At 38.0% G+C, this 14635-nt stretch overlaps 1 protein-coding gene across 1 annotated transcript in view; it reads left to right on the forward strand.

Moving 5' to 3' along the window:
- Positions 1-14635, forward strand: part of eipr1 (EARP complex and GARP complex interacting protein 1) — a 62033-nt gene that overhangs the window by 2763 nt on the left and 44635 nt on the right. Inside the window, exons 3-4 of the mRNA XM_007257305.3 lie at positions 5940-6072; positions 13003-13159. Of these exons, the coding sequence (XP_007257367.3) occupies positions 5940-6072; positions 13003-13159 (290 nt within the window). The remainder of the gene's footprint in view (positions 1-5939; positions 6073-13002; positions 13160-14635) is intronic.

The raw sequence follows: 14635 nt of genomic DNA on the forward strand, positions 1-14635 counted from the left end.
TATACAATTCTAAAATGATATGCTTACCATTGAACAGTCCACATGTTTGAGTGATTTACCAAAAAAATAAATGAAAAAGCATAATATTAAAAGATACATTGACCTGGATGGAGCGGATTAATTTAGCCTAATGTGAGCAGAAATGAAAGGTTAAGATCAGCATCTAAATAAAAATACTACTCATAGTGAGCAGTTTAAACTGCCTGAAGCTTTGTATTATTGGAGAAGTCATTGGGGTTTATTGTATTGGCTTGTTTTGAATGGTAACATTAAGCATTGCTGAAACAGTGCTCTTCTCTATCCGTAAAGGGACTTCCCTAGTAGCCGGATGTTGGTTTGATGTATTGGGTACTATAAGGATGCTGTTATAAAAAATCCTGGACTCTCTTTATTCTCCCTCTGATCTGATCCCTGAATCCCTCTGCTGGAGTCCAGCACTTCCATCATATCTAGCCCCGGGTTCAGACAGCTGCCCTCTCAATCTCATTTACCTGCTAGTGGCAATTACAGCTCTCTGGAGGACCTGTTCGTTTTTGAGGCTTTTGGAAAAGCCGAATAATACTAGCCTGAAGGGGTGTATGTGAGAGAGTGAGAGAGAGACAGATGGACAGACAGGCAGACCTACGGACAACTCGACCGAGAGACACTTAGAAACAGAGTTAGAGGGTGTTGGAGGGTGTTGACATGTTTGTGGAGTATGGCTTGTTCTGTTTGGTGTGTAAATTAAGTTTAAATTGAAATGGATGATATATACAGCATGTTTTTGAATAGTTATTCTCAAGGTCCATTAAGTATTGACTCAATTGACAAGATTAGAGTGCTCAAGTGAAGAAAAACAGCTAAAATATGCTGCATATCAAGAATTTTAAGTGGCGGCTCCTCAACATCTCAAACTTGGAGGAGAAATACCCTCCAGCATTTGTATAAATTCTTCAACTGTGATCTAATGATTAAGCTAGTTTTAAGAAGCAAACTGTGCACACATGTTTAGCATTCACTCTGAGACATTGTTTAAAAGGAATCAGAATATATATTTTTTATAAGCCATATTTTATTAATTCTGGTTTGCTGATGAATCTGTTTTGGTAAAGTATTGGTGGCAAACGCTCAAATAATTGTACCCACGACCATGAGTACAATGCTTATTAATATGATTTGTGACTAAGATGATCTATAAACTCTATTCCCACTGTAAGTTTGAGATTCACCTGACTGAATCAGACTTAAAAGCGTGGACATATAAAACACAATTGTTATACAATACAAGCTGACTGAGTGGGGACCTGAACAGTCTATGGCCACAAGAGCAGGGGCTCAAAGAATAAGGAAACCTCCACATGATTCCTATTTCTAAATGGATCTGAGAGTTCCGTATATGCGTTATACAACTCCCAGTGTTTCTCTGTGAAGACTTAGGTGTACCGTATTACAGCTATAACCCCACTGTTTGGAGTTTATAGCTCTTAGAAAGTGTCACAAGTTTTTGATGGAAAGATTTCACTGTAATGTCCCCACATGTGGAATTTCCTACTCACATAGTCTCAAAAGTTCAGAATCCAAGATGGCTGCATTGCAGTACCTATTTATTTTTATGTAGTTTTGTATGTATGTCTTTTTTGTTTATTATTAAATTAGTTTTACAGTATTGTCCACCTTTAATCTGTGGACTTGTTTTCATGGTGTTTGGTTGCACTAAATATTGTTGAATGCATTGTTATCAACTGGTATAACTAACAAGACGAACCATGATAGTATGGGATATGTTACTATGATATCATATTAATGCCCCATTCTTTTATCATATTGTTTAAGAGAGAGGCATGAATGGATGGTATACAGTTTTAGAACACCTTTGCTTACATTTTCAACAGTATCAATAAGGGCTAAAGCAAATATTGTTTTAGCATAGTTATTGCAATGTGAACATGTGCAAAAGTCACATAGCAGGATGTGCAATTGTTTATTTGTTTATTACTATAATCCTCTGCACAATATATGTATATTAAAATCATGACATTTTTTGTAAAATTCTGTGATATTGTACAGCCTGTGAAAACCCAATCAGTATCTAAGTAAATTGGAATATTATATAAGACCAATTGATACATTTGACAGTGTGGGCAGTGTGCCAAGTCCTGCTGAAAAATGAAAGTCAGCCCTAGTTTCCTCTGATTTCTGCTGAGGTATAAAATCCTACTTACTACCAATATAACACTTAAAACAGCCATCCTTGATCATTGCTGGCTGTTTTATCCGCATTCATGTTTAAATACAGTATGTTACCTGAGCTCCTCTCCGACCTACAGGTCAAACACAAGCCCCCCAGTTTTATCATAATGTGCGCCGGCCTCCCATGCTATTAGTGCCCCTAATAGGGAGCTCGGAGGACTAATTCCATCCTCCATCTCCAGTGATGGCCACTCAAGCCTTGGAGAGTGCTGCATATTGAAGGTTGTCATTAAAGTGGCCTGTGTTAGTCATTCTAGTTGAACTGATAATTGAACTGCTCTCCCCTGCACCACGCCTTGCCGCACTGTACCGAGTCACGCTCGCTGCCAGCAGCTGCCCTAAAGAGCACTGACTGAGGGGACCCGAAGTGGAGGCCGACACCCTGTCCCATTTTACACCTGAGCCCTCTCTCCGCCTCCCCCCCCCAGATAATTAATATGGTGGGGAAGGAGGCCCAAGTGGCCAAGAGCGATGAGTCACTCTGCATCTCTGGGATAAAGCTGTATAAATCATGAGTGCCGACTTCTGCCTGAGCCCCGTTCATCCCCGGCCCTATTATAAGACCTTCTTTTGCCTCCAATTATCCTGTCCAGCCATCGGAATTTATTTGTATTGCTCCCCTCCATAAAATTATAACTTTGCCTAATAATTTTCCCCCAATGCGGTCCAACCCAAGGTTAATGGTTTCCTCTCCGACTTTCAGCTGTCTGAGCAGCATGAGCGCTTTCGAGTACTCTCTCTCTCTCCCTCCCTCCCTCTCTCTTCCTCTTTCCCTCTCACTCAGTGTACACACACTGTACACACACATAAAAGTGGCCAGGCAGATTGGCTTGTGAGCTATTTTCAGGTTCAGCTAATTAATATTCCCTCATAGGAATCCCATCCCTCACCATATTGTGTTTTTTTTTTTTTTCAGCTTTATACGATCATGATTGTTTCATGATTAGTCCTTGAAAATTGAGAGATTCATGCACTAAGAATGCATACATGATAATCCCAAATAAAGTTTGGTAATATGGTGAAAATATTATATATCAGGATGTTTAAATTTTGATGATGTGCATTGTTTGTCACCAAATTTTGACACGCATTCAGAGATTCTTCAAAACTACTCTCCCAAACATAATACATTGGATTATATTCGAAATGTGCTGGATTCTATCCAATTAAACAGGGTCAGTTGTACTCTTATATACTTAATAATAAAAAGTGTAGTAAGTCAGTCTTCTTTAAGTACTGATTCAATTAAATTCAATTCAATTTTATTTATATAGCGCTTTTTACAACAAAGGTTGTCACAAAGCCGCTTTACAGGAAAAACAGGTCCACGCCTCTTATGAGCAGCACCACAGAGATGCCAATTTTATGGTGACACAGTGGCAAGAAAAAACTTCCTTTAAGAGGAAGAAACCTTGGAAGGAACCAAGACTCAGTCCGAGGAACCCATCCTACTCGGGTTGACCCGCTCAGTACAAACAAACAACAAACAAATAACAGAACAAAAACAGTACAGAGAATTAATGTGAACTATAGCTAATGTAACAGGTACTAATTTATGAATATAAGAATGTGATGGGCACAAACTATAGAGCTATGGCTAATACAGAAACAGATACTGAGTGTGTTAATGGTAATCAGTGCAGGGTTGCAGAGCCGGAGAACAACACAGCGGGCAGTGGAGAGCCAGGCTGGGAACATCAGGAACAGGGCATCTCCATACATGTAAAAGAGATAGATAGAGAAAACAGAAAGGAAAGGAAGAGAAAAAAAAGCAGAAGTTAGAAGGGTTGTGAAATAATTCTGATGAGTAGAAGGACAGGGCTGATTCCTGAAAGCTGGAACCACAGATGGACACATCCAGGAAGACCGGCCGGCCAGGCGTCTCATCACATGTGAGAAAGACAGAGAGAGAGAACAGAGAGGGGAGGGAAGAAAAAGGGGTTAGAATGGTTTTATAAAACTCTGCTGGAGTGGGATGGGCACTGGTAGCAGCAGCTCAGGACATGGGGAGAGAAAGAGAAAGCAGATGATTAGGACAGGGTTTATATTTGCTGGATAAGCTGTAAGAGGAAGAAAATTGTAATGAGACATTACTCAAAAGCTTGAGCAAATAGAAATGTTTTGAGTCTAGATTTAAAGATTGAGAGTGTGTCTGAGTCCCGTATATCAATAGGGAGGCTATTCCAAAGTTGGGGAGCTTTATAAAAGAACGCTCTTCCTCCTGCATAGTTTTTTCTAATACGCGGGACTAATAACAGGCCAGCGTCTTGGGAGCGGAGTGAACGCGGCGGATTGTAAGGAGTAAGGAGTTCCTGTAGATAATGCGGGGCCAGACCATTAAGGGATTTATACGTCAGGAGAAGTATTTTATAATCTATACGAAATCTAACAGGTAGCCAATGATAATATCCTCAATATGCTCAGAAAACTACATTATATATATATTTATATATTTAATATTTTTCAAGTTCCAAATGCTTTTTACATGTACACTGTCAGACTTAAATATATGATAATTATTTGGGTTCTTTAATAAAGTCAGCAAATAGCTCAATATAAAATCACATTAGGCTGTTATAATGTTTGAATGATTCTGCCTGGTTAAACTGATCAAAATATTCTGGTTTCAGAAGGTTCGGAAACTTAATAAATTTGAATAGAATAAATAAGAAAAAAAGTAGTGGGTGTTGACTTTAGTGTTTAACAGCTGGTTGATATGACTAAAAGCCTCTTATCTCGATATGCTCAAGAGAAATGGCACTATGTGATGTGCTAATTAAGATAAATCAATATTTTAAATATAAAGTGTTTATTTGGGTACATTATTCTTTGCTGCAGACAGCATAGTAAAAAGTATATAGCCTCTATAAACATACCCCTACAAAAACATAGCCCTCCCCCTATAAAGAAAATGACTATCCATCTAGAGGCACCAGTTTAGAAGCACAATAACCTACAATTTTTGTGTTGTTTGTGTGATCATAACTTTTTAACCTTCTATTACCTATCTATTATTTAGATCTCTAGTCCAGGCAGGTACTGTACGTAGTGTCTGTAAAAGTGTTACATGTGTATCTGGTTCAAAAGCTACAATTACATAAACCCCATGCTGTGTAAAAAGCCAGTCATCTTTTACAATTTATATTCTTAAGATTGATACAATTTTTCTTTTTTCTTCCTTTGAAATCAGTCTCAGTATTTTATGTGTCTGCTGTTTTTCAAATGTTTCTAAGAGGTTTGAACCACTTTAGTGCTGAATAGTTTTGCTAACCAGGTTCTGGGTGAAATTGATGATAAAAACTTTTAATCTGTGCTTTGCAACTTTACGCTCCTCTGCCTCCACAAAAACGTCTGACGCTCTGCATAACTGTTATGAATCTAACGAGTTCAAAAGGAGCGGTTAACAGCAGCTTCAAAGTTGAAATAAAGCACTGATAAAAGCTGAAGAAATACGCATCAGGGCGTGTGAAGTAGAAAATCCAAAGTGATTTCTTTGCTTATGATTTCATTTACTGTCATATTAAAGCAAATGTCTCAGAGTGAAGTCCTGGCTCTTTGAACTGCTCTTCAGTTGAAATAAGGGGGCAGTACCAGTGTCTCTCTCTCTCTCTCTCTCTCTCTCTCTCTCTCTCGCTCTTATATCCATTGCTCTGTGTATTTACTTCAGCCTTGTCCTTTCCTCCATTTTATTTTTTTTTTCTGTTCTGCAGATCCACATCATTGACTTTGATGATGAGAACAATATCATTAATAAGAATGTGCTTCTGCATCATGCTGGTGAGATATGGCACATCAGCGCCAGCCCCGCTGACAAAGGAGTGCTGACCACGTGCTATAACAAGAGTGAGTCCTTCCCTGTCCTCTTCTATCTGTCTTCCCTTGTGTTTTTCCATTATCAACCCATAGTGCTGTCACTGCTAGCCTTTATTTTTCAAGTTTAAGATGGTAAAGTACAGATTTAAGTAGGGATTTCACTAGTTATTTACCCCTGCTCTTTTAGAATATCAGAGATGCCACCAGAACAACACTATTCAAATAATTGAGAGGATACAGTGAAATCATGAGATCCAGTGAAAGGAACTCTTGTTGCTCAAGCCTACCAAGAGATTTTGCACAAATGCATTGTGGGAACAGTTTGGGGATGGCTCCTTACTCTTTCAATATGACTGCACAATGCAAATTGAGTCTTGACCTCAACCTGATGGACACATTTGAAATGAATTAGAGTGGAGACTATGAGCCAGATCTTCTCGTTTAACATCAGTGTCTGACCTCACAAATGCACTTCTGGAAGAATGGTCAAAAAAATTGGTCCAGTGGTCCGAGTGGTCCAGTGGACTAAGGTGCTGCCACTATAATAAGGAGATCACCGGTTCGAATCCTGTTTATGTAGCTTGCTATCGACTACCCCTGTGGGAGCACAATTGGTCTTGCTCTCTCTGGGTGGGTAGATGGCACTTTCTCCCTTCATGACTCCAAAGGGTGATGTCGATCAGCACAAGGCGCCTGTGAGCTAATGTAGTCGCTGCGGTTTCCTCCGAGCGCGCTGTGATGCTACACGGTAATGCTGCATCAGAAGCAGTTCGAAAAGAGACGGTGGCTGATTTCACATGTATCGAAGGAGGCATGTGCTAGTCTTCACCCTCCTGGTGTTGGGGCATCACTAGTGATAGGGGGAGTCCTAATGTGTGGGTTGGGTAAATGGCCGTGTATATTGGGAGAAAATGGGATAAAAATGAAAAAAAAAAAATCTCAAACACTACACACTACTAAACCTTGTGAAAAGCTTTTCTAGAAGAGTTGAAGCTGAAGCACAAAGCCATTCTAGGCGCAGTGAACCAAGGCAGATTTGGAAGCATGCTGTCAATCTGGAGAAGGTGTGAGCTTCTAGAAGGACATCTGGCATTGGAACCCCAAAGGATTAAGTTTTTATCCAGGTGGTCTATAATGTCACCCCCGCCCATCTAACTTGTGTACCGTGGGCAAAATAGAAACATTAATATGTCCCCTGTGTTCCAAGATAGGGACACTGAAAACTTATCTTAAGTAGCTCTACCAAGACATTGAAGCAAGGGGTATTTTTGATGAAGACACGACCAAGTCTTAAAATCCTTTGCTGATTTTAGGACATGAACTCTCTTAAAAGACCCATCCTCTGCAGAGGGCTTTTGATTTGAAACACAGGATACAGGAGCAAGACATTCTAATGTAGGGTAAAGCCCACATCATACTCATCATAGTAATAATTGGCATTGTTTTATCCCACAGTGCACCACACATTATTCTGATGGTACTACTGTGGTATGAAAAAGTTTGGGCACCCCTAATCATTTTCATGATTTTCCTTTATAAATCATGAAAATATTATTGAGCATCTGTGATGTGATTTAAAGTTCATGCTCGGAAACCATTAAATCTGACTGAACCTAAGATGTTTTTGTAAAGAAGAATGTTCCAAAATACCTTCAACCTGAAACGAGACTCTCGTTGGAAGCTATAGGGTAGAGCTAGAAAGTTTAGAGGCTGTTATTTCTACGATAGGAGGATCTACTAAATATTGATGTCATTTTTCTGCTGGGTTTCCCAAATTTATGCACCTGCCTAATTTTGTTTTATTATTAAAGAATTATTGCACACATTCTGTAAATCCTATAAACTTTATTTCACCTCTCAAATATCACTGTGTTCATCTGCTATATGATATATTTAACTGAAATTGCTGATCTGAACAACCAATGATTTATAAAGCAAAATCATGAACATGATCAGGAGTAACCAAACATTTTCATTTCACTGTACATTAAATCAAAGCCCTTTGGAGAGCACAGAAAGACACAGTGGATTGAATGTGAGTAAAATTTATACGGAGAAAGGAAGCCAGTCTTTTGACAAATAAACAAATGCTAAGTTAGCTCAGCTAAGTATACTATCCATAGCTAACATTACTAACTTCGGAAAAAAAATCTTTAAGGAAACGCTGATTAACAATTGTTACTGTCAGTGTACTGTCTGAAGATGATGTAGTATTTGTGTTTTGTGGCCAGGAAGCTCACACCTTCTCCAGATTGACAGCATGCTTCCAAGTCTGCCTTGGTTCACTGTGCTTAGGATGGCCTTGTGCTTTAGCTGAGTTTTAGCATGCTGGATGTCACTACTGCCTTCTACCTTCTCACTTTCCTAACTACAAACCCTGTTCCGGACACTTTGGCATCTCTAGAACTGCTTCAACTCTTCTAGAAAAGCTTTTCACAAGGTTTAGTAGTGTGTAGTGTTTGAGATTTTTTTTTTTTTCATTTTTATCCCATATTTCTCCCAATAGCACATGCCTCCTCTGATACCTGTGAAGTCAGCCACCTACTCTTTTCATACTGCTGCTGATGCAGCATTGCCGAGTAGCATCACAGCACACTCGGAGAAAAGCGCAGCGACTTGATTCTGATGCATCAGCTCACAGACGCCTTGTGCTGATCAACATCACCCTTTGGATTCATGAAGGGAGAAAGCGCCATCTACCCACCCAGAGAGAGCAAGACCAATTGTGCTCCCACAGGGGTAGCCGATAGCAAGCTACATAAACAGGATTCGAACCGGTGATCTCCTGACTATAGTGGCAGCATCTTAGTCCACTGGACCACTCGGAGCCTGTTTATGGGAATTTTTTGACTATTTTCAGGAAACGCTGATTTTTTTTTTTTTTTTTTTTTTTTTTTTTTTTTTTTTTAACAATTGTTACTATATCTATGTACTGTCTGAAGATGATGTAGTATTTATGCTTTGTGGCCAGCTACATTTAGAAAGAAGAAATTGTAATAGTGGAAAATTGATTGAATATTGTGACCTAGCATGCAGCAGAAAAGCACCAATAGAGATCGATTTTATTTGGTGTGTAAAATCATTCCAATCAGAACGAACACAGAAGGATATGTAGAAGTGTATCAGTGCCTTCACCGAGCAGGAGTCCACTCTCAGTCTCCCCGATTCGTGTTCCACCAGCGGCAGTGGTAATGGAACATGTCACATTTTGGCACTCCCAGCTCTGCGCTCTTGCCACAAGGCAATTAAAAAATTAAACGAACACGAAGAAACGATTGGAAGGGAAAAATGTAATTAAATCCTGAGTTTATATGACTGGCGCCTGTGGCCTTGACTGGTTTATGACAATCTGAATAATAGGGAGCGTCTCTCTTTCTGAAAAGAGCGAGTGAAAACAGAGATTCTGGTATTTTTTTTTCTCTCTCTTTCTCGCTTCCCTCCTCATCTCGATTGTAATGAGGCCGATGCACAAGATGTCACAGCAGAGTTCAAAAGAAGAATGTAATTACCGTGGCATTCAATCTAATGGAGCAGCCTGAGTCAAAAGCGGAGAGGGGAGCGTCTGTGGCCTCACGTCACCCCCACCACTCCCTCAGCCACGCTCGCACGCCACTATCTGATCCCAGAACAGCTCAGGCCAGGCCTTCCCACTCTCGATGGAACACACTTGGTTAGCAGCTACTTTACAGTAATGAAGGATGAAGAATAGCAGTAATTCTCCAGCAGCACTCATCATGTTAGAAGTGCTGTGGGACAGTAGCCGAGAAGCAGAGCGTGTAATTAAGGGTGGGCAGTATATGTGTCCTGATATTCTGCTTTTCTCAGGTTTGCAAACAACTTGAAACAGACTAAATGCACCAGCACACCTGCAGTGCCATATTTAAATAAGGTATTGTGGGTTTGGTTTTTAAATGTTAAATATTTTAATATTTAGGTAATTCCACCAGTACCAGTTAAAAGTCTGGACATACCTTAAATTCAGTGTTTTTTTTTTGTTTGTTTTTTGTTTTTTTTTCATTTAAACATCATTAAAAATCATCTGTATTGTACATTAATACTAAAATAATCTAAAATATATATAAAAAACAAATTAATTCATTTAATAAACAAAAAAAGTGTAAAACAAACCAGAATATGATTTATATTTTAGATTTTTTAAAGTAACACCTTTTGCTTAGATGACACAGCTTTGCACATCTTGGCTGGATTTTCTTAGTTAGCTTTGTAAGGTAGAGTCACCGGGAATGGCTTTAGTTAACAGCTGTGCTGAGTTTGTCAAAAGTTAATTACTTGAATTTCTTGTTCTCTTAATGTGTTTGAGAGCATCAGTTGTAAAGTTGTGAAGAGGTAGAGTTGGTATACAGTAAATAGAATTTGAGTAATGTTCTAATCCATATTATAGCAAGAACTACTCAACTAAGTAAAGAAAAGTAAAAAAGAACATCAAAAATGTTATGATGAAACTGGCTCTCATCAGGATCGCCCTAGAAAAGGAGACCAATGGTTACCTTTATTGCACAGAATAAGTTCATTAGAGTTACCAGCCTCAGAAACCACAAGTTAACAGCTTCCCAGATAAGAGCACCTTTACTGAGTATTTTGGTTTGTTTAACATTTTTACATTACTACATGATTCCATATGTGTTCCTTCATAGGATAAATGACTTAACTATTAATTTGCAATATTCTACAAACGTTTGTACCCATCATTATGTTTCACGATCCCCAAGTCCATTTGATACTGGATTGTTCCATTAATTACACTTAATGGGAATTTATTTTTTTACTTAATTGTGAATAGTTGTTTTTCTTCATTTTTGTTCAGATTTTGTTCAGACTACAAATTACACACAAACAAGGGTTTTCTCCTGTGTAGCACTGTTACCTAAAGAGCACAGCAGTTAGTTAATTGCAGAAATCCAATCGAAATGTCTCCACAGTACAGTGAGGAAGACAACAGAGGCAGGGTGTCTGCATGTGACAGAGCATGCCTCTAGAGGCAGCATGTGATAGAGAGAGAGAGAGGGAGAGAATGAGAGAGAGGGAGAGAATGAGAGACATTGATATATGAACTAGAAGGAGACCACACATGCTTGTTACTCTAAGTAAACATACGGTATATGCTGTATGTGCTATATATTGTGGTCTGAGGCCACCCTTTATTTGTCTGTTTTTTTTTCAAGCCAAAACCATTACATATTTACAGTACCATGCCACATTTTAGGCACCTATAAAATGAAAAAGCTCAGTTTGCACAGTAAGTATATTTACTGAGTAAAACACTTATATTAGAATAAATATAAACAATGTCATACATTACCTAGTTTGGTCAGTCAGTGCTTAATAATGTTAAAACTGGTAAGCTTGGGATGGATTTAAACAATTTTTAACTAATTTAAATTTAATTTAATTAAATGAATCAGAAACCTTCTCATCTGCTTCTCACCATACATGTCTTTTCAACCACCTTCAATGATGTTGAGGTCTGGGCCCTGGGTTTACATATATAATTCCCCTGGATTCTTTAAATGGTTTAATGATATTATGCTCTATAGTGGTAAAAGCTTAAGAATCCCTTTTAATCTTTCAATTCAAAACGTTGTTTTCAGACATTTCAATCGTTTTCTTATGCATTTGTTACAAACTGGAGATCCTCTGTCCATCTTTGCTCTAAGTCAGTTTGTACTAAGTCATGATTACTGTCACTTGTTGCTATTACCTGTTTGGTATCTTCATATATCTTCATATATATATATATATACGTATATATATATACGTATATATATATATATATGTATATATACGTATATATACATATATATATATATATATATATTGTTTCATGAATAGCCCTAAATTGCCCCTTTGATAGCTTTTTTGGAATATGTTGCAGGACTGAAATACAGGAATTTATAAGTATATAAATACATTTAATTTGACCAGATGAAACATGAAATATCTTGGGTTAATATTGTCTGCAATCAAATAAAAGCCAAGGTAAATGTAAGAAAGACTCTTTTAATACATTGGCATTTTTAATACTGTGCCAGCTTTTTATGATTTTGGGTTGTACTATTCGATGATATATATGTTCGTCATTAGTTAGATGATAGATAGACGTTTGGGCACTCATGCCATGTGATATGCCTTCCTGATTTAGAGATTAGTCTCTAAGATTTCTCTTTGAATTGAAAGCATTAGTATTCCTGAGTTAAGATAGAACAAAATATTCTAATTAGTGTTATTGGTGTGCTGGCACCACCATCCCTGCAACATCTAATATATTGACTCTAAATCAGAGTGGTCTGGTAGGTCTGTTGGATGTCATTTTGTTCTACATTTTGACAGTATACCATAAATGAACAAATTGATTACAACAGTATACTAAAATATTATAATAATTAATACAATTTAGTTACATTAACCTGCATTACTCCTCTAAGCACTGTTATAATTTGCTCTGTGCAATTATTCATTCTCACCAGAGAGGTCTCTAAATCCCCAAAATCTACAGATTGTTGCTTTAAGAAAAAAAAATCATGTCAATCAAAATAGTGTTAAACATATTGTACATTTTTTAAAATATGCAAAATGCATTAATTATCATGCTATGGTATTTTTGCTATATTGTTTACTTCTAACCACCAGGATCTATGTAGCTTACTGTAATTATGCATTATTTGTTTATTTATTTATTTATTATTTAAATAAGTAATTGAGAGTATATTTGAGAGAGTAATTGCAAGAGTATTCATAGCAGCCCTAGTTAGCTGTGTTTGTTCATGGTGTTTGTGCAGATGCAGAGTGTGTGTGTGCCGTGCCTCGTCTCTCCTCTGTCCTCACACCAACTGAGCTGGCGTTTAAATGCATCCATCTGCTCGTGTGAGGGGGAGACAGTGTGTGGGTGCATGCTGATGTGAGATTCTGACCGTGTGTGTGTGTGTGTGTCTCGTTGGGCAGCCTCAGAGAGTCGTGTGCTAACTTGTGCAGCGGTGTGGAGGATGCCCCTGGAATGGGAATCAGGCAGCCACGAATCCCCCGACGATTCATCAAACAGCCCACAGACCCTGGAGCTCCTCTGTCACCTTGACAACACAGCCCACGGCAACACGGCCTGGTACTGCACACACTATCGATTTAACCCTACAGCTGCCTCCACTTCTCCTACTGCTCTACCTCTCCTCTCCTTTCCTCTCTCACACACACTATCTGCATCTCTCTGTCCTCTCTCTCTCTCTCTCTCTCTCTCGCTCTCTCTCTTTCTCTCTTCCTCTCTCTCGCTATCTGTCTCAACCCTATACTACCCTATACTCCCCTATTCTATCCTGTACTTCATTATACTATCATATAGTGCCTAAACTCCCAAAACTCCTCTATACTCACCCATAATACACTATATTCCCTATACCACTCTGTAACACCATATACAACCATATAATCAGTATGCTTCTCTACTAGGGGTGGGCGATATGGCCTTTAAATAATATCACAATATTTTGTGGTCTTTTCGCGATAACGATACACTTACCGATATGACAAAACACTGAATTAAAAAAAAAAAAAATCAAGAATATACTACTGCAAAAATTTATAATTTTGTTTTATTATTTCATATGATATCATATGCCGCACCCCTAACTGAGATATAAAAAAATAGTAATAATAATTCATCAAATTTGTAACAGAAGTCAATGATCCAGAATGTCATGATACTTATAATGCACTTCAAATATCTCCATATATACAGAAGTAAAATAAATGATACTGGACAGATATAATCTGTCTCTAGTAGAAATGAGAACAATGTGAATTTTTATTTAGCTAAAAACAGCAAAAAAAAAAATTAGTACCCTGATGTGATGATTATAGTGCCTTATACTCTATTCAATACCTTTTACTTTACCTTATGCTATTTATTTTTTCCCTATACTCCATACACTACCATATCATGCCTGATACTACTTTATAGTACCTTATACCACCCTAAACTCCCTATACTCACTATACTACTTAATAGTACCTTATACCGCCCTAAACTCCCTATACTCACTATTCTGCCCTATATCACCCTACAACATTTAATGTGACCCTATACTACCATAAACTATACTGTTCCTATACTACCCTATTATCCCTGTGCTACCCTGTACCACCCTACATTCTACTGCTCTTAATGACAAAAAGCTTTTAAAAGGTTGGTTTAGGTTGCTTATTCTTGAAATGGTCTAGAAAATGGTTCTCTACCAGAACTGTCTGGTGTGTTTGCACTCCCAGGCATATTTGACAGAGATTTTAGCTCTCATTAGGCAGGTCACTGCTCTATTTGGCTGGCTTCAGACTTTAAAAAAGAATACTGCAAATATCAATATCTGTTATGGACAAATATTTCTAATCAGATTATTATTTCTCTTGTTTTAATTCAGCTATTATATTCTACATCATCTAAACTTTCTTTGTTAACTTTACAGGATAGAAAGACAACCTACTTTGCATTTTTTAGCCAAAATTTCATAATTACGTGTAACTTTGATGGAAACCTGTCTATTGTCTGTGTGTGTCTTGCTCTCTCTCTCTCTCTCTCTCTCACTCTCTC

The sequence above is a fragment of the Astyanax mexicanus genome, chromosome 14, assembly GCF_023375975.1.
Source record: "Astyanax mexicanus isolate ESR-SI-001 chromosome 14, AstMex3_surface, whole genome shotgun sequence".
Classification (NCBI taxonomy): Eukaryota; Metazoa; Chordata; class Actinopteri; order Characiformes; family Acestrorhamphidae; genus Astyanax; species Astyanax mexicanus.